This window comes from Bolinopsis microptera, chromosome 7 (genome assembly GCF_026151205.1).
Source record: "Bolinopsis microptera isolate Bmic1 chromosome 7, MBARI_Bmic_1.0, whole genome shotgun sequence".
Classification (NCBI taxonomy): Eukaryota; Metazoa; Ctenophora; class Tentaculata; order Lobata; family Bolinopsidae; genus Bolinopsis; species Bolinopsis microptera.
Genome location: NC_087078.1, coordinates 10,025,698 through 10,048,851, shown reverse-complemented (window position 1 = coordinate 10,048,851; position 23,154 = coordinate 10,025,698). Strand labels below are relative to the sequence as shown.

At 39.3% G+C, this 23,154-nt stretch overlaps 1 protein-coding gene and 1 long non-coding RNA gene across 4 annotated transcripts in view; one reads left to right on the top strand and one right to left on the bottom strand.

Moving 5' to 3' along the window:
* The first annotated feature begins 1,684 nt into the window (after positions 1-1,684).
* LOC134818024 (uncharacterized) lies at positions 1,685-7,592 on the top strand. The gene is made up of 3 exons (XR_010160593.1): positions 1,685-1,796; positions 5,486-6,354; positions 6,528-7,592. It is a non-coding gene; the product is annotated as an uncharacterized LOC134818024 (long non-coding RNA).
* Positions 7,593-12,471: 4,879 nt separating this feature from the next.
* LOC134817856 (WD repeat-containing protein 13-like) overlaps positions 12,472-23,154 on the bottom strand; it is an 88,313-nt gene continuing 77,630 nt past the window's right edge. Inside the window, exons 11-13 of one of the 3 annotated variants that reach the window (XM_063827202.1) lie at positions 22,408-22,499; positions 21,704-21,798; positions 12,472-14,159 (exon numbers count right to left, since the gene is read on the bottom strand). In XM_063827202.1, coding sequence (XP_063683272.1) covers positions 14,069-14,159; positions 21,704-21,798; positions 22,408-22,499 — 278 coding nt within the window. In that variant the 3' untranslated portion in view covers positions 12,472-14,068. Of the gene's footprint in view, positions 14,160-15,854; positions 15,880-16,570; positions 18,257-21,703; positions 21,799-22,407; positions 22,500-23,154 lie in introns of those variants that run through there. The other 2 variants (XM_063827203.1, XM_063827201.1) reach the window with 2 other exon arrangements.

The following is a 23,154-nucleotide window of genomic DNA, read 5'->3' as shown; positions in this document are numbered from 1 at the left end:
TCTATGAGTAAGCTTACCAATTTTTGTTGCAATTAGAGGTCGGGAAGGATACTCAATATCTATTTGTTTGAAGAAAATTGTGCTGGTCAAAATTAGCGCTAAAAAACCATCATACAGTCGGCACGCGCGGCTCACTGTCGATGGCGCACTACCTAATTATATTCATATCTTGTCAGCAATAATATCACATTGTTTTCTATTTGTTGTGAAAATATATTGAGCTAGAAGAGACGTAATATCGAGTTATATAGCTGTTTGAAATTTATGATGAACGCGCAGGTGCCCATTGATAACAAGTACAACTAAATGCTTTTGCGCGACGAAAATTTGGCAAAAACCCTTGCGGAGTGACATTGACCATTGTTAATGATCTGGCCCGGCGCGCGCTACTTCGTAGCTCGTGCCGTCGGGCCAACATTTCGAGAAGAAAGCGGCGCGCGCTACTTCGAAGAAATTTAGACGAGTAACATTCCGTCAAGGAGTGACAATATTCAAACTTCAATAAAATATATCAAGTGGGTACTTCTCGAAACGAAAAATTTTGGCAAACACGATACAACTATTTTTGGATTGATTTACTACAACTGCAGAAAATAATTCCAAATTTAAGCAAAAAAGGATCATTTTGACTACCTTTTTACCCGGAGAAAATTAAGGGATTTGTTTTATTTTAATTTCATGTGCGGCTATCTTCATGCAAAAGCTGATGCAACGAAATTAAATTGCAAAGTTCCAACATGTTTTTCGTTGGATCGCCGCTTCGACGCTAGGGCCAAGCGCAAACTACTACTACATAGTTTGCTTGCATGACAATGTCATAGCAAATAGAAATCGTTGAAGCGTATTCGAGGGTTGACATTGAAATAGTAATTCTAAATGTTTGAGGCTAAAGTAATCGATTTTCGTACGGTAACTTGTGTAACGTGGGACCCAACACGTGTTCACTAGTTTAGAAATGTAGCGTTTTGCTACAGGGTGAGCCACTTGTGGGGCGGTCATCAAATATGACAAGGAAACTCACTTTCCTTATACAATAATTTCAAACTCTTTTATCGATTCTCGGTCAAATATCGTATAAAACCTGTACGGAGTCCTATTTATCAGCGTAAAATGTTCGTAAGAGCATTTATATTAAATAAATACATGTCAACTAACCAAGATCATGATTAAATTGTGAGTAAGAACGTAGGGTCTAGTTCACTTAAACTTATTGCTAGTTGAGATCCAGCGCTACGGTGGTAACAGCTATCCAAGCTCGGAAGGTATTGACATCGTCATTCAATGGTATTGTGTCATCACTTGCTGACTACACTGTGCATAGTACTCCTTTATACAGTTGTAACCCTTTTTGCGACAAGAGAGGTTACAACGTATACGAGTACCGACGTACTTCCTTCATTGTCGAGTTGTAGGCCCGCACGCACGAGTGGGGAGTGTTGCGTGACTTTCGCAACGATACTCGGTTAATCACACTATAAATGAAAACACTATATAATGACATAGACTTTAATGACCTGATTTTGTCATGGTTTAGCTGCAAACGCACAATTGACACATATTTGACAAGTGTATGGGTATAATTTACCTTATATTCTTAATTAATTTAGAACAAAAGGTAACGGGAAAATCCATATGGTGTTGAAGAAGTACAATATCTCAGGAGTGCTAAAAAGGTACCGTTTAATCGAGAGGACTTCACTGATGACAGAGATGTGGAAAAGACTACGTCCTTCTCTGGAAAACTACAAGGATAAAATACCCACCTTCTTCGGGAAAAAGTCCATCATATGCGAAAGGTAAATCGTTTATTTTTGAAAACCCGATCACGATCAAAGCATATACAATTTGGGCATGTCCCAGCCAACCTAAGCCGAAAATCTGGCTTTGAAATCTTTAATTTGAAAACACCCAAAAATGTAGTTAATATACCCCTCCACCATACCAGATCGATTTTAAGTCAGCCAAGGCATAATTACTGCCCAAAAAGCCTGTTCCAAATTTGTCTCAATTCTGTTCCAGAATCCCAACTTCTCTGAAACCAAAATGGAACATTGCCCACAAAGCCTTTTCTGCTAGGGCCACCAAACTTTTCAAGGACACTCCTGGTATCGATACCAATCGATTCTGATCGCCTTCAACTCAGTTTAGGCGATTTTAGGGTAAAGTTCATTTTTGTTCATTTCATGAACCAGGGGATCATTTTGCACTAAAAAGGTTTTTTTAAAGTTGAACAAAAAATGTCACAATTTGATGTGTGAAAATAGTGCTTTCGATGTGAAACTGGATGATTCTTGACGCACCCTATCCCTTCGGTGGAGTATTAAATTTCAAAGAAAAAAACTTCTGAGTTGCTGAACATGTTAGTAAACAATATGCCCCTCTACCATACCATATCGATTCCATGCCAGTCCAGGCATAATTACCGCTAAAAAGCATGTTTCTAAATTTGTGTCAATTGTTTCCACCATCTCAACTACTCTGAAACCAAAATAGAAACATTGCCCCAGAGCCCTTTTTGAACATGCTAGGCACACCAAACTTCTCAGGGACACTCCTGGTATCAATACCGACCGATTCCAATTGGTTTTAGCCCAATTCAGGGGATTCTAGGAAAATGTTCATTTTGTGTTCATTTCATTCATTCCATGAACCAGGGGAGTATTTTGCAAGTCTAAGTGGCTGGAAATGTTAGTACATGTGTCCTTCTACCATACCAGATAGATTCCAAGTGGACACGTTCAAAAAAAGGTGGCACTAGAGATTGATTTTTTTAAATGAGTTTTAAAAATGGTCATTGCTCTTTGTTGGTTGATATATCTATCTATACCTTTAGAAATTCGATTAAATTTCATGATCCTGAAATCACGGAGTCTGTAGTGCTTATATCACAGGAGTTATCGTTATTTGTGTGCCAATGATTCAAAAATCACACAATTAGAAATGCAAGATGAATCAACACTAGATAATCTGAAAAGTACTATTCACAAAGACGCCAAAATTGATATGGTGACTATAATGCATGTAAGGAATAAAATGTCTTATCTGAAATTGTTATTGGTGCCAAAATGATTCAAAAATCACAACTTAAACATTGGAAATGAGCCTATTTTGAGCAGTGATTATTGAATCATCTTACGTTTTTATTGGCTTTCTATCATTTGTTAGGGTACAAAATAGTATTAAATAGTATTAAAACCAGTTAATATGATTCAAAAATCACATTTTCGTTATTGGTGCGCTATTAAGTCTCACTATAGTAAGCCTTAAATTAAGTGCACAATATGACAACATATATCCATTCTATGGTTCTTATTATGTGATTTTTGAATCCATGTCTAAGCTTATACCATATTGAAGGCCTTTGAGCGATAATTTTTGATCTGGGTGGTTAAATGATTCAAAAATCACACAAATCTGGCTACCAACTATGTAATTTTCTTTAAAGTATGACAATTGAATCATATGTAATGTTCAAGTTGTAATGACATTTTGAAAAGAAAGGTAATGAATCGATAATCACATTTCAAAAATTCAATTAAGTATTATACGTAACTGATTGATTCATTTGTCACAGTATGGAGACAAAATTATCATGGCTTGAGTAGTAAAAGTACTTGCCTAGTTTAATCAGTTTAAAATCAGTGTTTTGTGATTATTGATTCCACTATTACTCTAATAACGAACTTCTCCATGACCATAAACAAGTGCAGTGTCACAACAAATTACTGCAGATTTACTATGAATACCAACCTGATATAGAGCCAAAAAGTGATGTTGTTGTTGTGAAACCAGTATTTCTGGTACCCATAGGGGATTTGAAATCAACTTATAAATCAAATGTCATTCCTCAAAGTATCATAATCAAACCCCGGGCGAGTCCAAAATTAGAAACCTGAGTATTGATTCATATGAAATATGAATATCTCTTAAACGATAAAATTTCCTGAACCAGATCTGACTCGCTATGTCTGTTCAGACATGTTTGTCTGCCAGATCGTGGTACCTGAGTCCCTTCATTGCCGTGCATTGAAATCACACAATAACACACAAAGCTAGAATCACGGCAAATCGACATTCATCGCTTCTTCATCGGAGTACTAATGGACAGTGTTCAAATGGACAGTGTACATTCCCCTGATACAGCATAATTTCAATACATGCTCATTTATGTGATTTTTGACTCATTATGGCACTTTTAACCATCTAAATTCTCTAAATATTAGTTAGCATGATATAATTGACATTGATAGAGTTCATTGTTACAATCATTCCGTTGATATTCATATCACATTCATCATTCTAAAATACTTAGTCAGAATTAACCCTGTATGTGATAATTGCATCGTAACTCCACATTTAACCGGTGATTCTTTGCACTTTTAACACTCAGCTATCTCAAAAAGGTTCAATAATCACATTGAGAAGCAGGACACACTCACAGAATGTAAATTCATGATTAGAGGTGCAAGAAATGAATATTTTGTGATTTCTGGCTCATATCTGCACAATTAACAGATATAAAGAGATGAATGACTTTATTATGTGACATTTGAATCTTTTTGGACCACATTAAAATTTGGTTAACTTTCATAGCATACTCCTTGAGATACAAGTATTTTAAAATGCTTCACACAATTTTGGCAGTGAAAAATCAATCTCTAGTGCCACCTTTTTATGAACATGTCCAAGTCAGTACAAGCATAAATACGGCTGTAAAAGCATGTTTCCAAAATTGTATCAAATGTTTCCACCATCTCAACTACTATTTTCATTTTTGTTCATTTTCCATACATTCCATGAACCTGGGTAATGTTATTTGAGTTTTGATGGCTCTTAGGCCTAGTTTTTACCTACATCCATCTTAGAAAACCGAATTGAGGCTTCCCAGCACTTAAATACAGCCAATACTTCGATGTGCCCATGTTCCAAAAATCTGGATTCTCAGGAGGATTATTGTGCCAAAATTGGGACATTTTGGAACATTGGTAACATCGGTTCTAGACATGTAATGATTCTCAAACTGGTTTGAGTGGTCCTAGGACTAATATAAACACTTTCCGACCCATTTTAAACCATTCTGAGCACTTTGAGAAGAATGTTCATTTTCGTTCATTTCTGGTCATTCCATGGGTAGTTTTATACGACTTTTTATGGTTCCTAGGCCTAGCTTACGGCTATATCCATCTTAGAAATCCGAACTGAGCCTTCCCAGCACTCAAATACGGCCAATACTGTGATGTGCCCATGTTCCAAATTTATGAATTCATCTACTGCATCTTCTGATGGCGGCTTGCGCGAATTCGATTTTCGGTAAAAACCACATCAGTTTTCAAATTTGAGATATTTTTAGCGCGCGGCGCGCGCACTGCGTGTTAAATTTTAAATTTACGCCAGCTAGCAGGTGTCAGATTTACTGGTTATAATTGTGGGAAGTCCATCTATGTTTATTATTAATAATTTTTGGTTGACTATTTATTTTCCCCAGGAAACTTACTCACGTGCGAAAGACGAACTCTAAGAATTGGAGAATAACGGCAGTAGACAGCAGCTAACTTCCCCTGTACTCAACGACATTGAACAATAGACATGAAATGACTCGCTGACCCCCTACAAAGTACTTGTGCTCGGAGGCAGAATTTGGCATCGTTTGGGTCGAGAGATTTCCAAGGGTAATGATACAGTTAAACTGTATAAAAATACCTCTCTAAAACAACCTTCTCCTGGTCGGCCATGTCCCTCATCCTGCACTTGACCCCTGCAGAGGTCACAAGAACATCGGAGCACAAATGAGCGAGAAACGGGGAAGCCTTAGCTTCCGGGTCAAGGACTGCATCACTAGCACCTACCTATTGAACCTATTGATAGGTTTAAAAGTAGGCATCTTCACGCAATCTGCGGACCACCTCCTAGCAGCGAAATACGGATATACCCTCCCTATTACATGCGTTCAACCGGCACCCGAACCACACGCTGTTTCTTAGACACAACTTCCCACTTAAATCAGTGTCCTGTCGCATCAACTGGCATCGGCAAGTGGCGACACTGTGTAGACTCAACCCTGAGCTTGATCAGAATCTTCAGTCACAAACCTGACACCGTTTCGGGGCTTGCAATACGGTTTTCTGTCAGGCTCCCAGCAGTTTCTTTTGACCACCATCTCATCTGACAATCACCCGAGGATACCTGCCAGAGCTCGCAATTTACGACGAGTTAGCTTATGGCACCTCTGGCTGTTAAGTGAAGTCATAAAGCTCAAACAGCTCTCATCTCCCATTCTCTCTTCCTAGACAGCAGACCTGGGAGAAACTCCTTCTAGCCGGACGTCACGCGTGATGTACGAGAAACTACGGACAGGTGTGTACCTATACTTTTTAAAATTACACATTTCGTCTGGATTGTGATTCACTGCAAAACAAGTCGCAGGTTCCAATTGTAGAACTATAAAATTTTAATAATTCATGGTTGATTATACGGCCTAAGCGGTATACAAATAAAGCGTTATTATTATTATTGCCTCTAATCCTCAGGGTACTCCTACTTGCGTGCGAAAGACAAAGGCAGCAAGAATCGAAGAACAGAACCCCGACCACACTGCTTGTGAGAAATGAGCAGCTCTTGATCTAGGACAAAAAACTTTCTTCTGTTTAATATCTAAAACGTGTTACGTGTGATATTACACCAACTTTTGATTAATAATACGAAACTTTATACCTTATAAAGTATGATATTTAAACACGAAAATTTACATTCTGAAATTGGTATAGTGTTCCTTTAACTGTTCCTTCAACTTTCATCGTAGCTTTTTTCAAAATATTCTTCAGTGCCATCAACAAACAGATTTTTTCATTTGACTGAACTGTGCCATATTTGATATTGCCTCTGTATTTTATAGGGAAAATTTTTTAAATCTTGCAAGTCGATGTAATTAAGTTTTAAGTTAACGTATTATAGATATGTTAACACTAGTTTATGTTTCAGTATTTAAATTGTTTCCATTTATAGTTTAACCGCTCCCTGTTGTAGAGTTATCAGATCTTTACTTAGGATAAACAATATAATATGAAGTTCGATAATAATATTAATAAACATTAATTGTATTCACTGTTTTCTAGTCATCAAACTTCAGATCAGGAGGTGACCGGGACATGATTTTAGGCTTGACCGGGACCGGGACCGGGATAAAAAATGTGACTTGACCGGGACCGGGACTGAGATTATCAATTTACCGTGACCGGGACCGGGACCAATAATTTCTGGGATTTCTATCTTACCGGGACCGGGACCAGGACCGGGACCAACAATACAATTTTTTCGGGATGACCGGGATTTTACCGGGATGACCGGGACCAAAACTGGTATTCTCATATTGAAAGCTGCAACTTTCATTTACATTATAATTGAACAATTTGAATAAGTAATAACTAGAATATTAAATTAGAAAAAAATAGAAAAAACCCGTCAATATGGGGCATGGGCCTAATGTACTACACCAATAATGTTCATGTACTGATTACTCAAGTTCACCCTCATTCCTCAGTCAATGATCCCTCATTATTCAACAGTTTCATTCTCCAATTGACAATTGGGCGTAGCCCGAGTTGAAAACTTGTTAGTTTGTTAGTTTGCACTTATGAGTTATGTAACGATATTAGTTACCTAAACTTGTTTAGCAATTTTAAACATTGTTTTATTTGGCTCAGAGGTTGTTTTAAGATGAAATTCACAATGAATGAAAGTAAAAACTTAAAATCACAGTGAATGAAATTATCCCGGTCAAAATCCCGGCAAATTTGAGTGATTGACCGGGACCGGGACCAAGAATCCTGAATTGACCGGGATCATAAATCAGCATTTGACCGCGACCGGGATGAAAAATGTGACTTGACCCGGTTGACCGGGACCGGGATAACTCAAAATTGCCAATCCCGGTCACCTCCTGCTTCAGATCGGGGTAATATATTTATAATGTACAAAATGATACGCTTCCTTTTCCTCACCTTCGCATCTTTGATCTTGTTAAGTAAAACACATAGTAAGGTTCCCCAGAAATGTCCTGTAAACTTGACTTTTTATTTAGGCCGGTAAAAACCCACAACTGACTGAGGTTTCGAAATACAGCCAAGAACTCAGATATGACACAATCAATTTTATGTGTATGAAACAAATTTTCAACTGTCTGGCGGCGATCAGCATGTCATACTGACTAAACTCTAATCGGTTTATGAAAATTACATCCCGGTTAATGAAAAGCGTAGCCTGGAGTTCCCGCTCCCAGGTAAAATACATACATAAATGAGGACCGCCAAGCAAGGAATGAAGAACGAAATTAAATATTATCTAATCGATTACAAATCTTGCAGATTCCTGAAATTAAATGTAAAATGCAGCTAAACTCGTGCATCTAATAATAATATGACAATATGATAGAATTGTAATAATGCTACATGCTACGCGCGCTAAAACGATGAATCTAATCTAAATCTAGTAACCATATCAACGCGCAGTAACCATAGTAACGCGCTCGATTCAATTCCAGTATATTGCGACGAGTGTTTACATCACTAAATTAGCTGTAACTTTGTGTGATTATGGACGATCGTGCTAAATTTAAGGCGCTGTGGCTAAAATCGTCCACTGAACCAACAGGTAAAATTTCAGAGAGATCGTCCCCAGCGCTCATTTTCACCTCGCGAATGATCAGCTCGCAGTGGGTGCGCGGCGGGTCATACAACGTATGACAAATTAGTCACGTGCTATGCCTATACCAATGCGCGATTTAAACTTTGACAGTCTATAACTCTTAGGCCAATGAAGTAATTATATTAGGGGGTGCACGAAAAAATAAACTTGCTCGGATTTTAAAAATTTTTGTACCACTGTTTTCTAGAGACTGTGAGAATTTGCACAATACCAAATTTGTCATACCTTTTTGGAAAGATCAGTGAGTTTCACCTAGGTGCCATATTTGATGGTGCGCGGCTTTTGGAGCAAAAGTAGTTGTAAAAGTCGCGTAATTTGACCAAATTCGTCCAAATTTGACCAATTTTGTCGTATTATTCGGATTTATCTCCAGTTCCTTAAATGAGATCATTCTGGAAATTGGCGACGACCTTCCAATAGGGCTTTTACAACTGTCCGAAAAATTTGGTGGATATCGGAGTTGATATAGTGATCAAAATGGGGCAAAATACGCTGCTTTTAGCTGTAACATAATGTCTGATGGTTGGATATGCTTTAAATTTTTCGGACACTTTCCTTGTAAGTCTATGAGTAAGCTTACCAATTTTTGTTGCAATTAGAGGTCGGGAAGGATACTCAATATCTATTTGTTTGAAGAAAATTGTGCTGGTCAAAATTAGCGCTAAAAAACCATCATACAGTCGGCACGCGCGGCTCACTGTCGATGGCGCACTACCTAATTATATTCATATCTTGTCAGCAATAATATCACATTGTTTTCTATTTGTTGTGAAAATATATTGAGCTAGAAGAGACGTAATATCGAGTTATATAGCTGTTTGAAATTTATGATGAACGCGCAGGTGCCCATTGATAACAAGTACAACTAAATGCTTTTGCGCGACGAAAATTTGGCAAAAACCCTTGCGGAGTGACATTGACCATTGTTAATGATCTGGCCCGGCGCGCGCTACTTCGTAGCTCGTGCCGTCGGGCCAACATTTCGAGAAGAAAGCGGCGCGCGCTACTTCGAAGAAATTTAGACGAGTAACATCCGTCAAGGAGTGACAATATTCAAACTTCAATAAAATATATCAAGTGGGTACTTCTCGGAAACGAAAAATTTTGGCAAACACGATACAACTATTTTTGGATTGATTTACTACAACTGCAGAAAATAATTCCAAATTTAAGCAAAAAAGGGATCATTTTGACTACCTTTTTACCCGGAGAAAAATTAAGGGATTTGTTTTATTTTAATTTCATGTGCGGCTATCTTCATGCAAATATTGCTGATATGCAAACGAAATTAAATTGCTCAAAAGTTCAAAAACATGGTTTTTGGCTTGGAGGACTTCGCCGCTTCGACGCCAGCGGCCAGACGCGCAAACTACTACTAGCATTCTTGCTTCGCATCGACAATGTCAATAGCAAATAGAAGATCGTTGCAGAGCAACGATCTGGAAGGGTTGACATAGTCAATCAAATTTTTGGCCCAAAAAGCGATTTTACCCGGGGAAACTTTGTACCACGTGGTGACCCCCACGGTCGCTTCACTACAGCGTCTTCGACTGTAGCGTCTTCGACGCTACAGGGGGAGCCGCGCACTTCGTGCGCGGCGGGTCATACAACATATGACAAGGGAAACTCAGACTTTCACTTATCACATATCATTTCAAAACCTCTTTTAATCGATTCTACGGTCAAAAATACGTCTAAAAACGTGTAACTGGAGTCCCTATCGTATCGAGCAGAAAATGCCCGTAAGAGCATTTACTATTAAATAAATAAATGTCAAACTAACCAAGATCATGATTAAAATTGTGATAAGAACGTAGGAGCTTCTAGTTCTACTTAAACTTAATGCTAGTTGAGAATCACAGCGCTACTAGGTGGTAGACAGCTACTCAAGCTGGGAAGGTATTGACATCGTCATTCAATAGTATTAGTGTACCATCACTAGACACTACCACTAGGCACTAGATCACTACCACTTTTATACACGTTGTAACCCTTTTTCGCGACACGAGAGAGGTTTACAACGTGTAGCGAGTACCACTGTACGTCTTATTGTAGAGTTGTAGGCCCGCCACGCACGAGTGCGCGGAGCTGTAGCGTGACTTTCGCCCCGATACTTTCGGTAATCACACTATATAATGACAACACTATATAATGACAAGCACTTTATAATGACAGCTGATCTTTGTCATTATATAGTCTGCAAAACGCACTATATAATGACAACACTATATAGTGACAAGTTTATCTTATATCGACTTTTCCTTACTTTTCTTTAATTCTACTTTTAGGAACAAGGTCGAAGCGAGCGAAGTTCCTCCATAGAGCCTGTTTGAAGTGGAAGTAGCAGCCACTCGTGCTGTTCGTACCATCTTCGAGAGGCTGCTGGTCCGACATCCAAGGTTAGCTCTGCACTCGAAGTCCAGTCCTGAAAGAACTTCAGCAACGATCCGTTTAGTTGAAGTGTCCGATGTCGATCCACGAGAGCGTTGTCCTTTCCTCGTATTCAACAGAAGGAGTAGCCATGATTGATATAGCTTGTCCTTCATTGAGCCCTATATATACGAGTACCAGTACCACCACATGATAACAAGCTCCAACGACACCAACGAGCTACAACAAGTACTCATGTTTCCACTTGAGTACTTGGATCACATCCTTTCCACAGCTTGCATTAAAATATTTGAGATGACGGATCAGCTAGTGATGATCTGTGGCACGTTCGATGTTACGCGACCTTACCATTTGAAGGCATGGGTCACATCCTTTTAGGTAAATTTGCAGCCGTCTCACATGTCATTATATAGTGTGCAAAACGCACTTTATAATGACAGGACTATATAGTGACAAGTCACTATAAGTATAAAGTGCTTGTCATTATATAGTGTTGTCATTATATAGTGCGGGAATCGATACTTTCCACTTTCACGAAATGGAATGACGATGAGGGTCACGACGTGATCAATCGTCGTAAACTTAAATTGCAATTGCGATATTAACAAAAGTTTTTAGTTTTAAACTAATTACAACACTACAAATCTATTACATTTATTGAGAATTATGTAATGTAACGCTATTATATGGAAGTATTTTGTATTTTAAGCGGGCATATCCTGTCCAAACCCAGGATACATGACATAAAGAATTTGGTTTAACTTAGTAGAGTTGGGTTAGAAACATATAAGAGATACGATGATTTAACTTGTAGAAGCTTTCAATAAACATGTGTTAATCGTCGTCAGCTGAATGTGATGGGGTGGAAAATGCTTATATATGTGATTGAGTGGTGTCAGGGATGGAGGGTGGGGAAGGTGTGGGTGGGAAAGTGAAAATTACAGTACAATGTCAATAAAAATTTAGTCTTCTGTTGAGGTTGAGAAGGAAATGCCAGATGGTCTGGACTTTAAAGATTTGGCAATTTTAGGAAGAATGGGGTCCCAGAGGGAACTACATTTCGGTGCGCGGTCTGTTCTGTTCATGGCTGGTTGTCGTATTTGTATAGCTGCGTGTTCTGTGAGGTCAAGTTGGGAGCGTGAGGTGAGGGATTTGAGGACTTCGATGTTGTTCCAGGAGATGGTGTGGCCGGTGGTCAGGGCATGATGTGCAGGGGCTGATTTGATTCTGTCTGTGGATTCGTCGATGGCGTTGTTGAGTCTGTAACATCGTTCGTGTTCTTTCATGCGGTGAATCAAAGGTCTGTAGGTCTGTCCGGTGTATTTGGAGGGGCACTGTGATTTAACTTGTTTGTATGAAAAGCATCAATACATTCGATTTCAAATTCAAAACAACAAAAATCATTATTATTGCACAATTGTAAATTGGAAACACAAACAACGTTTTATCTTTTTTTAATTTAATGATGTCAAATTAAATAACCTTCAAAACGTACTTCAACTTATTTTATACTTAAAGTGAAAATAGCAAAATCAAATGTGTACACAGACGCGTTTCCTGTGACCCCATTACCCCTATTAAGCGACGTTAATTAATTAAAGGCCCTGGCAAATCTGTCCTGGCAATGTTCCAAAACTCCGACCAGAACCTGCTGCAATGCAGTATTATTTTATTTATTTACCTGGTGATGTGGTGGGACAAAATACAGATTGACAATACAAGGACATTATTCTACTTGCTTAGGAGTATGAAGATGTCGTTTTGACAATTTTATTGATTGGTATAATTTGATAATGTCACAAATTTGGTCGCATCCAGGACAAGCCATGAGGGTCGATGGAAACAGAACATGTGTAAATCGAATATCTGCTATTAAGTTGTTCACGTATAATAGAAGTAAAATTAAATAACATTAATTGGTCTTGACAACATGGCATTGATAAGAATTACATCCCAAATCAGAATGGAATTAATATAACATTTTAAAATCAGATTCAGAAGGAGGGCATTCATATCAACACTATTGAAATGAAATGAATTATTAGAATGATTAAAACAGAATTCTGAGTGTTAATCATATTAGTATTATATATGATAGGATATATACATACAGGGTGTACCGCATAAAGTGTGACTTTCTTCCACTTCAATAGTTTTTGACAAAATTAAACTTCACGGTTATTTTTAACAATTTAGCACCATAAAAAATAGCAATTTGTGAGAAATCAAAAATTGATAGAGACTTGAAATTTGGTATGCATGAATTCGACACCTAGTGACACAACAATGTGATGAAGAGTTTTTAGCAACTTCTCCTTCATAATATTTTGTATCATTTCTAAAAAAGGTCACACTTTCTGTGGCATGAAATTTTGGGAAAGCACTTCAATTATCAAACCAAATGTGTCTAGAAACTTTGAAGTTCCTAGCTGTAATTAATTAAATTTGACGAAACTTTCAAGAAATCTAAGTTTGACCCATATCTAAAATCTCTAAAATTTCGGTGCAATTCTAAGAAGAATTACGTGAGTTATTGAAGGGTTGCGTGTGGGCAGTTACTCCTGGGCCACCCTGTATGTTAAGGAAGTAAGGATTGAGCCGGGCCGGGCCGTTCAATAAATCATAGAATTGAGTCAAATGAAAATGGTGGTTTAAGATAATGAAGTTCTGATCTTTAATTTGAAAAGCATTCTTATGTTGTCACTAAAATCAAAGATAAAAACCCTTAGTCATCTCCAATGATTATACCATAAAAGTTAAATTTTCATCTTTCACAATATTTTCACAATATTTTCACTACATCACCAATACCATTACCATTTCTCGACTTGCTATTGCTCAAATATTTCTCGCTTGTCTTGAGAAGTAAAACAGAGGTACACAGCGCCAGCAAAGATGAATTAGCGTCACACGCATGTGAAGATAGGTACCAGAAGATTCACTTTCTGTTTCTCTTTCATTACCAGTTTCCCTTTCATTATCGTTTTTGCCATACAATGACAGTACCGGAAGAGTCAGAACTGACCAGCAAGCTCTCGTCGTAACTCAGACATACGCCGTACACCGGACTGAAAATAAGAGGAGTTACTCAGACATACGCTGTACACCGGACTGAAAATAAGAGGAGTTACTCAGACATACGCCGTACACCGGACTGAAAATAAGAGGAGTTACTCAGACATACGCCGTACACCGGACTGAAAATAAGAGGAGTTACTCAGACATACGCCGTACACCGGACTGAAAATAAGAGGAGTTACTCAGACATACGCCGTACACCGGACTGAAAATAAGAGGAGTTACTCAGACATACGCCGTACACCGGACTGAAAATAAGAGGAGTTACTCAGACATACGCCGTACACCGGACTGAAAATAAGAGGAGTTACTCAGACATACGCCGTACACCGGACTGAAAATAAGAGGAGTTACTCAGACATACGCCGTACACCGGACTGAAAATAAGAGGAGTTACTCAGACATACGCCGTACGCCGGACTGAAAATAAGAGGAGTTACTCAGACATACGCCGTACACCGGACTGAAAATAAGAGGAGTTACTCAGACATACGCCGTACACCGGACTGAAAATAAGAGGAGTTACTCAGACATACGCCGTACACCGGACTGAAAATAAGAGGAGTTACTCAGACATACGCCGTACACCGGACTGAAAATAAGAGGAGTTACTCAGACATACGCCGTACGCCGGACTGAAAATAAGAGGAGTTACTCAGACATACGCCGTACACCGGACTGAAAATAAGAGGAGTTACTCAGACATACGCCGTACACCGGACTGAAAATAAGAGGAGTTACTCAGACATACGCCGTACACCGGACTGAAAATAAGAGGAGTTACTCAGACATACGCCGTACGCCGGACTGAAAATAAGAGGAGTTACTCAGACATACGCCGTACACCGGACTGAAAATAAGAGGAGTTACTCAGACATACGCCGTACACCGGACTAAAAATAAGAGGAGTTACTCAGACATACGCCGTACACCGGACTGAAAATAAGAGGAGTTACTCAGACATACGCCGTACACCGGACTGAAAATAAGAGGAGTTACTCAGACATACGCCGTACACCGGACTGAAAATAAGAGGAGTTACTCAGACATACGCCGTACACCGGACTGAAAATAAGAGGAGTTACTCAGACATACGCCGTACGCCGGACTGAAAATAAGAGGAGTTACTCAGACATACGCCGTACACCGGACTGAAAATAAGAGGAGTTACTCAGACATACGCCGTACGCCGGACTGAAAATAAGAGGAGTTACTCAGACATACGCCGTACACCGGACTGAAAATAAGAGGAGTTACTCAGACATACGCCGTACACCGGACTAAAAATAAGAGGAGTTACTCAGACATACGCCGTACACCGGACTGAAAATAAGAGGAGTTACTCAGACATACGCCGTACACCGGACTGAAAATAAGAGGAGTTACTCAGACATACGCCGTACACCGGACTGAAAATAAGAGGAGTTACTCAGACATACGCCGTACACCGGACTGAAAATAAGAGGAGTTACTCAGACATACGCCGTACACCGGACTGAAAATAAGAGGAGTTACTCAGACATACACCGTACACCGGACTGAAAATAAGAGGAGTTACTCAGACATACGCCGTACACCGGACTGAAAATAAGAGGAGTTACTCAGACATACGCCGTACACCGGACTGAAAATAAGAGGAGTTACTCAGACATACGCCGTACACCGGACTGAAAATAAGAGGAGTTACTCAGACATACGCCGTACACCGGACTGAAAATAAGAGGAGTTATTTAAATTTCCAAACTCATTATCCTAACTCAATATTATCAAACTTACAACATTTCTTATACTTAGACTTGCTGTTGTAGACATTAAGTTTTAACAATTGTAACACTTGAGCAGTAGTATCAACCCTACTTCAGGTACTCGAGTAGCACTAATATTTCGTTCGACGCCTTTCACAGTTTCAGTTACAACTACAAAACTACAAAATCAGTTCAACACTTTTGGTGCAAGGTACAGATTAAGCAAACATGTACGTATTATGGGTTTCAGGTTAACATTTTTCTCAGTAGATTTTAAATTCAAGTTATTTTCATAACTTAGAGCCTAACTGTACGCATGACACCTGACACAAACTCGAACCTATAAGGGGTGAAATGCCATAAACATAATATGATAAAACTAAATTCCGTTATCAAAAAGCCGCTCCCACGAATAAGTAACTGAACAATGAATATAACATTAATTGATTCGATGTAATGGGTCCAAGTTACTGCGGACATAGTTCACTATGTGTTTACCGTGTTTGGGTGCCCATCATATTTTACAGATGGGGGCGATATTTTGAACGATTCTATTTTATATTCATCTATTGCTGTACTCTGTAAAATTTGAAAAGTATTTAATAAAAAAAATATATAAGTAAGACCCAAATAAAGCAGAGCACATTTAAACGTACCTGAAGTAAAACACATCTCAAGTGGATCGGACAATTCCAGAATACGCTCCATCTCTAGAAGGATAAACCTTCCTGATGGCGTTTATCACACAAGAAGGAAGGACCTTGTGAGACCACTGCTTCTTTATTTGGGACGACACCAGATTCACGAACGCGTTATACGCCAAATGTCTGTACGCTCTATTACACCCATGATCCACGTTCTCCTTCCTCATCAACCACTTCTTACCCACCCAGTCTCCGTACTTTAAGCCCAACTTGTTGAGAACAACCTGGTTGAAGAGCAGGGTGTTGGTCACACACTCCTCACCGTTATCGAACAGGAACACCAACTCAGGACTGCTAGCACAACATATCATACCCGTGTGGTCCGCGTGGGAGCAGCAGGCGCAACTACACCAGGTCGGAGGTCCATTAGAGACTCCTGTAGCTGGGCTTCGAGCAGCCTTTGGTTGATGTTCGGCGACCACATGGCTGGTTCCGTTCCCATTTACGTGACTATGAGGTTTACCGCGAGGTGTGCATTGGGCGATGGTTGGGTCTCTGTAAACCTCGTAGACGGTCTCCTCGGGCCCATGGTTTGCTGCATCTGCCATGGCACTCAGTGGTACATAGCTGGTGGTGCTGGTCTTCCTGATTTCAGGGTCTGGACTAAATTTTACTGGTGTTTCAGGCATGTTGCTGTTACACTCGGTCAGCCTTCTTGGTATTGTGTAGGAAAGAGCTCGCTCCTCTCCTGTGTCCTTGTCTAGGGACAGATCTAATTTCTGGTATATGGCCTCGTCCTGACTCTGAGAATAGTCCTCCAGTTGTTGAGGGGAGGAGATAGGACTTGATCCTCTAGATAGGTTACCCGGAGGTAAGGGAGGAGGAGAGGAGGAAGGTTCCGAGAAGGAGACATGGTGAACAGGAGACGGGGGTGCAGGTCTGGTAGGTGGGGAGATGAGGGTTGTTGGTAGAGTAGTGGGCGAGGACACTATTGGTGGGGGAGAAACACAGATAGCAGGAGCGGGGGAGGTGAAGGTAGCAGCTACTTCTGATCCTAGAGCTGGTGGTAAAACAGGGACAAACACAGAGGAGGCAGCAGCAAGGATAGTGTTGCTTGGTGGCTCCACAATGTCAGGGACACTGACAGAAGGTTGCGTTTTGTGGAACGTTACTAGAGGTGCTGTAGGACTCAGTGGTGGAGACTGCTGCTCCGTATTACTACCACTGACATCTGGAGCTGAAGTTGCAGGTAGAGATGTTGTCCCAGAAGAGGAGGAAGGGGATGGAGATGGTGGGGACGCAACTATGTTGGAAGCAGAGACAGCTTTCTCAGCACTGACGGGGGTGTTTTTAATTCTATAGCTATTGCTCTGATCTCCAGTACATACATTCATCTCGGACATGACTCGTCTGGTCATCTTGGGACTGCTGGAAAGAGTTCCTTTTCCCTCCATGCTATGGTGCATGGCCGCCATCTCCAACAATTTAGGCTTCTCAGGACGATAAACCTTCCGGACATCTGGAATCACCTCCGGGACCACTTCCGCCGGTTCAAACATTCCCTCCATCTGCTTAGCAATACTGCTCCTCATGCCCCCTCCCTCACCGCTGTTATCTCCATTATCAAAATCAAAATCAAGCAAACTCTGTAAACTAGAAATAAAAGATCTATAACTGAGCGTCTGCACAGACAGCAAATTAGAAATGTCATCATGGTCACGCGATGTGCACCTAGCAGGCTCCTCGTCACCTGACATACCACCTGACATACCACGTGATATACCACGTGATCTTTCTCCTTGATTGTTGCTCAATTAAGCTATCAGGCAAGAGGGTTGTGTATATATACGGCAATGTTAAATCACTAGAAATATTAACCGAGGAGTAAGCTGAAATACCCAGGAATAGACGCTGAAACTGAGGATTCCTCGTATTCGTAGCTGGCAGAGTTAGGGTAAGTAGTGTGTCACGTGACCCTCCTCCACATCCTGGTTACGCACAGTGAGTATACTGATATAAACGAGCAGCGAAGGAGGGGGTTATTCTCTGCAAATAGAGCTCTGTAATTAGTTAACGAGGATAAGTAAACAGACCAGAGATTCGTCAGAGTGGAGAAGTATTGTTGTCTACTCTCTGTTGTGAGTCACGTGACAGCTCTAGTTCTACAACTACTGCTGGTCACGTGACAGCTCTAGTTCTACAACTACTGCTGGTCACGTGACAGCTCTAGTTCTACAACTACTGCTGGTCACGTGACAGCTCTAGTTCTACAACTACTGCTGCTGTTGTAACTGTAGTGCTGAACGTTATAAACACATGCAGATTGGAGGGAGGTTTAGTGAGACCACACCCAACAGAGGAATGAACCGTGACAGCGGTATTTGTAGAGGATTTAGGGTATCAAGATCGTTAATCTAAACCAAATATGATGAATAAAAGAGAGATAAGATAAAATCTACCGATAAAATCTACCAATAAACGTGGCTCTAAGTCCAAGATAAAGATGTAAATTAGAGCGGAGTTAGTGACCACACCCTCTAACAGCGGGAGAGGGTTCAGTATCAAGATCATCACGGTAAACCAGCTATTTAACTTTCATAAAAACTAACAAAAATTAATGACTCTTAGTTTTAAAACACCAATCATTTTCCTATGAAAAAACAAAAAATTTCTCTAAGATATCTAAAAAATAAAACGACGGTATTCGTAGAGGATCAGGATCTTTGGAATCAAGAGCGTAAGAGCTTCGTATGAAAATTATACAAGATCTCCTCTTCTCTCTATCAAATAAGTCTGTAATAACTTATCATTTAAAAATTAGAGAGAGCAGAGGAAGGCATGAAAGTAAATTTTTAGTTTACTGATTAATGACCTTACATCTAAGATGCATCTTAAGGTAGTATCAATGAAATTATAAAACTAAGAGAATAAGCATTCAAAAGATAACAGAGGAGAATACTTGAGGGCGCCTAGAAGACTTAATGATTTTACAGATCGTTTTGAGTTTCTTCAAGGTAAAAGCAGAGAAAGCTTTATAAGTAACTAGAAAACCCGTGGTCATAGGGAGGAAGCTAATAGTATTTTTTGTTAGTAAGTTTAAATCGCGTCAAAAAATATCCGTCACAACCAAAGATGCAGCCGATTAAAATGTTGCCCGTACTAAAATCAACAAAACCGATCAAAATGACGTTAAACAATCATTGCACGTGCACGTGCGTGTAACAATCCTCGTTACTATGGTTACTATTCAAATTCCTATTTTTCATCTAATTTGCACGTGGGCTGTCGTACAGACAGACATACAGAAATAATTCTCTGAATTATAGTAGAGATATTATATTATTAAGTTCGGTTGCTAGGGAACCAACTGTCGTAGCTAGGGTGGTCAATTCTGAATTTAAGAAATCGTAATGACCATTGATCATTCCACTATTAACACTATCTACTCCAAGAAATCAAGAAATCAAGAAAGCAAGAAATCAAGAAATCAAGAAATCAAGAAACTTCTCAAATAAATTAAATATCTTTCACTGTTTTGGAATAATCATTATATAATAATTGATGCACATATAATGAAATATAGCAGTCCGGTTAATTTAGTACCTTTAGTGGGTCTCATTTAATCATTAGTTCTAATTAAAGAACCTCTCAGTCTCACCCTCTCAGATTTTCACCGCTCCGTTCATTTTTATAGCTTTATTATTTTTATCTTTTTACTACACTTACCTACAGTAACACGTGCATTACAAAGGAGCAATAGTTTGCGGAGGCATTCTAGAACGGTATATATTTTAGCTTTCAGTTTCTGTTTCATTATCTTAAAATTTATTCCGCTTTTATTTTTATTCCCACTCTCGATTCCTTGCTAGCAGTCCGGTTAATTTAGTACCTTTAGTGGGTCTCATTTAATCATTAGCTCTAATTAAAGAACCTCTCAGTCTCACCCTCTCAGATTTTCACCGCTCCGTTCATTTTTATAGCTTTATTATTTTTATCTTTTTACTACACTTACCTACAGTAACACGTGCATTACAAAGGAGCAATAGTTTGCGGAGGCATTCTAGAACGGTATATATTTTAGCTTTCAGTTTCTGTTTCATTATCTTAAAATTTATTCCGCTTTTATTTTTATTCCCACTCTCGATTCCTTGCTAGCAGTCCGGTTAATTTAGTACCTTTAGTGGGTCTCATTTAATCATTAGCTCTAATTAAAGAACCTCTCACCCTCTCAGAAAACTCCGTTTGGAGATATTCCTTATGCTCTAAGTTATTAATTTTCTTTGTGTTTGAATCCTGTCTCTTTTTAACTGTTTTTAGTCTTTGTTATTTTCGGCCGATTTCCGCACTTTTACACTGGGTCATCATTCAATTTCATAATTTCTGGGATTGAGACGACTTATATCAGCATTTAAGGAAGAGTTTGCTTGTCTGACTTACTTCATAGTAAGACACTTCTGGTCAAGAACTGAACAAGAACCACATTCGAAAACTGGAACATCTGAATGACTCCGCAACCCAGGAATCAACTACTCAGTTATTATCGCTCAATTATCGGTTTGGTATCGACGTTACATACTTTATTATTTTTTTTTAAAGCTGATTTTAGAAACCAGGGAATTAAAGTTACCCTCCTAAGGCTAACATTAAATCGCTGATTAAATTTTATTTATATATATCACATTTTTTTGTTCTTTCTTTTCCTTCAAAACATTCCAGTACATTGTGCAAAAAGTTGGAGATGAAGCCGTAGTACGTACATGTAGCATTGCACTGGATCGAACTTGCAGAGTGTGGTTTCCTCCGCTCCAGTCTGCGCCGCGCGCTTATATAAACATACGCGGCGCAGATCGACTGGAGGAGATTGCACTGTGTAGGCTCCGGTGTAATGTGATATGTATGTACTACGGCTTTACAAATTTTGGAAGCATGTAGGGATATATATCTGATACCAATCGTAAATTCTAAAAATACTCTAGCACAATTGTAACTACAGTTTTACAGAACTCTAAATGCTTAATGAACACTCTTGCAGGTACCACCCGTATTCACACTCAGACCTGAGTTTAGTCATTTTCCGATACGAGATTGGGGACGGGTTCTATAAACAAACAAACAAACAAACATATAATGACAAAATGAGCTTACCAAGAATGTCCTTGTAGCTTGTTAACTGCTTTCCCTTTCTCCATATCAAACACAAGAACAGACCCGTCAACACAACCTGATACTGTAAACGCTCCCTGGAATATTAGTTACCATAGTTACACTGCTAGTTACTAGGTTACTAGGTTACCATGGTTACCATGGTTACCAGGTTACCAGGTTACCAGGTTACTAAGTTATCAGCTTACCAGTTTACCAGGTTACCAGGTTACTAGTTACAGACCCGTCAACACAACCTGACACTGTAAACGCTCCCTGGAATATTGACAATCTAGACAGTACAAAACGAAACGAAACACTGTATTCACTACTAGATAAGAAGGTGATATAGTCAAGACACGCGACTGTTTCTTTTACAGCTTCAGAAATTCTTCAAGCCTTATGATGCATCTAGTTACCTTATGATGCATCTAGTTACCTAGTTGCCTAGTTACCTAGTTACTGCTGATGATGCATCTAGTTGCTGGACTTCACTTAGACCATGTCCATAAAGATTTAATTGTCTAGATTTGCAAGATTTATGACGGTGATGTCTTATGGAAACAACAGTGCTTTTGCAGATTTGACAAATAACACATATTTCCTTAGACTAAAACCTTAGCAGCAGTAATGAATGTGGTAAGTTTTAAAAGAGTAATAAGTAAAAAGTAACGGGGTACATAAGTAAAATCTATAAAATCACGTACCCTCTGAGCAGTAGCGATAGGACAGAAGACACTTCTTATCGGCAGACCGTTTAGTTTAGCAGAGCATTTCCTAACCAGTAGCAACACGTCCTCTGATAAGGGGGAGGGTTAGGTAACTAGGTAACTAGGTAACTAGGTAACTAGGTAGCTAGGTAACAAGCTAACTAGGTAACTAGGTAGCTAGGTAACAAGGTAACTAGGTAACTAGGTAACTAGGTAACTAGGTAGCTAGGTAACTTGGTAACTAGGTAACTAGGTAACTAGGTAACTAGGTAACTAAGTAACTAGGTAACTAAGTAACTAGGTAACTAGGTAACTAGGTAACTAGGTAACTAGGTAACTAAGTAACTAAGTAACTAGGTAACTAGGTAACTAGGTAACTAGGTAACTAGGTAACTAGGTAACTAGGTAACTAGGTAACTAGGTAACTAGGTAACTAGGTAACTAGGTAACTAGGTAACTAGGTAACTAAGTAACTAGGTAACTAGGTAGCTAGGTAACAAGGTAACAAGGTAACTAGGTAACTGGGTAACTAGGTAACTAAGTAACTAGGTAACTAGGTAACTAAGTAACTAGGTAACTAGGTAACTAGGTAACTAGGTAACTAGGTAGCTGGGTAACTAGGTAACTAGGTAACTAGGTAACTAGGTAGCTGGGTAACTAGGTAACTAGGTAACTAGGTAGCTAGGTAGCTGGGTAGCAACACGTCCTCTGATAAGGGTTGAGAACTGGGTTTTAGAACTAGTA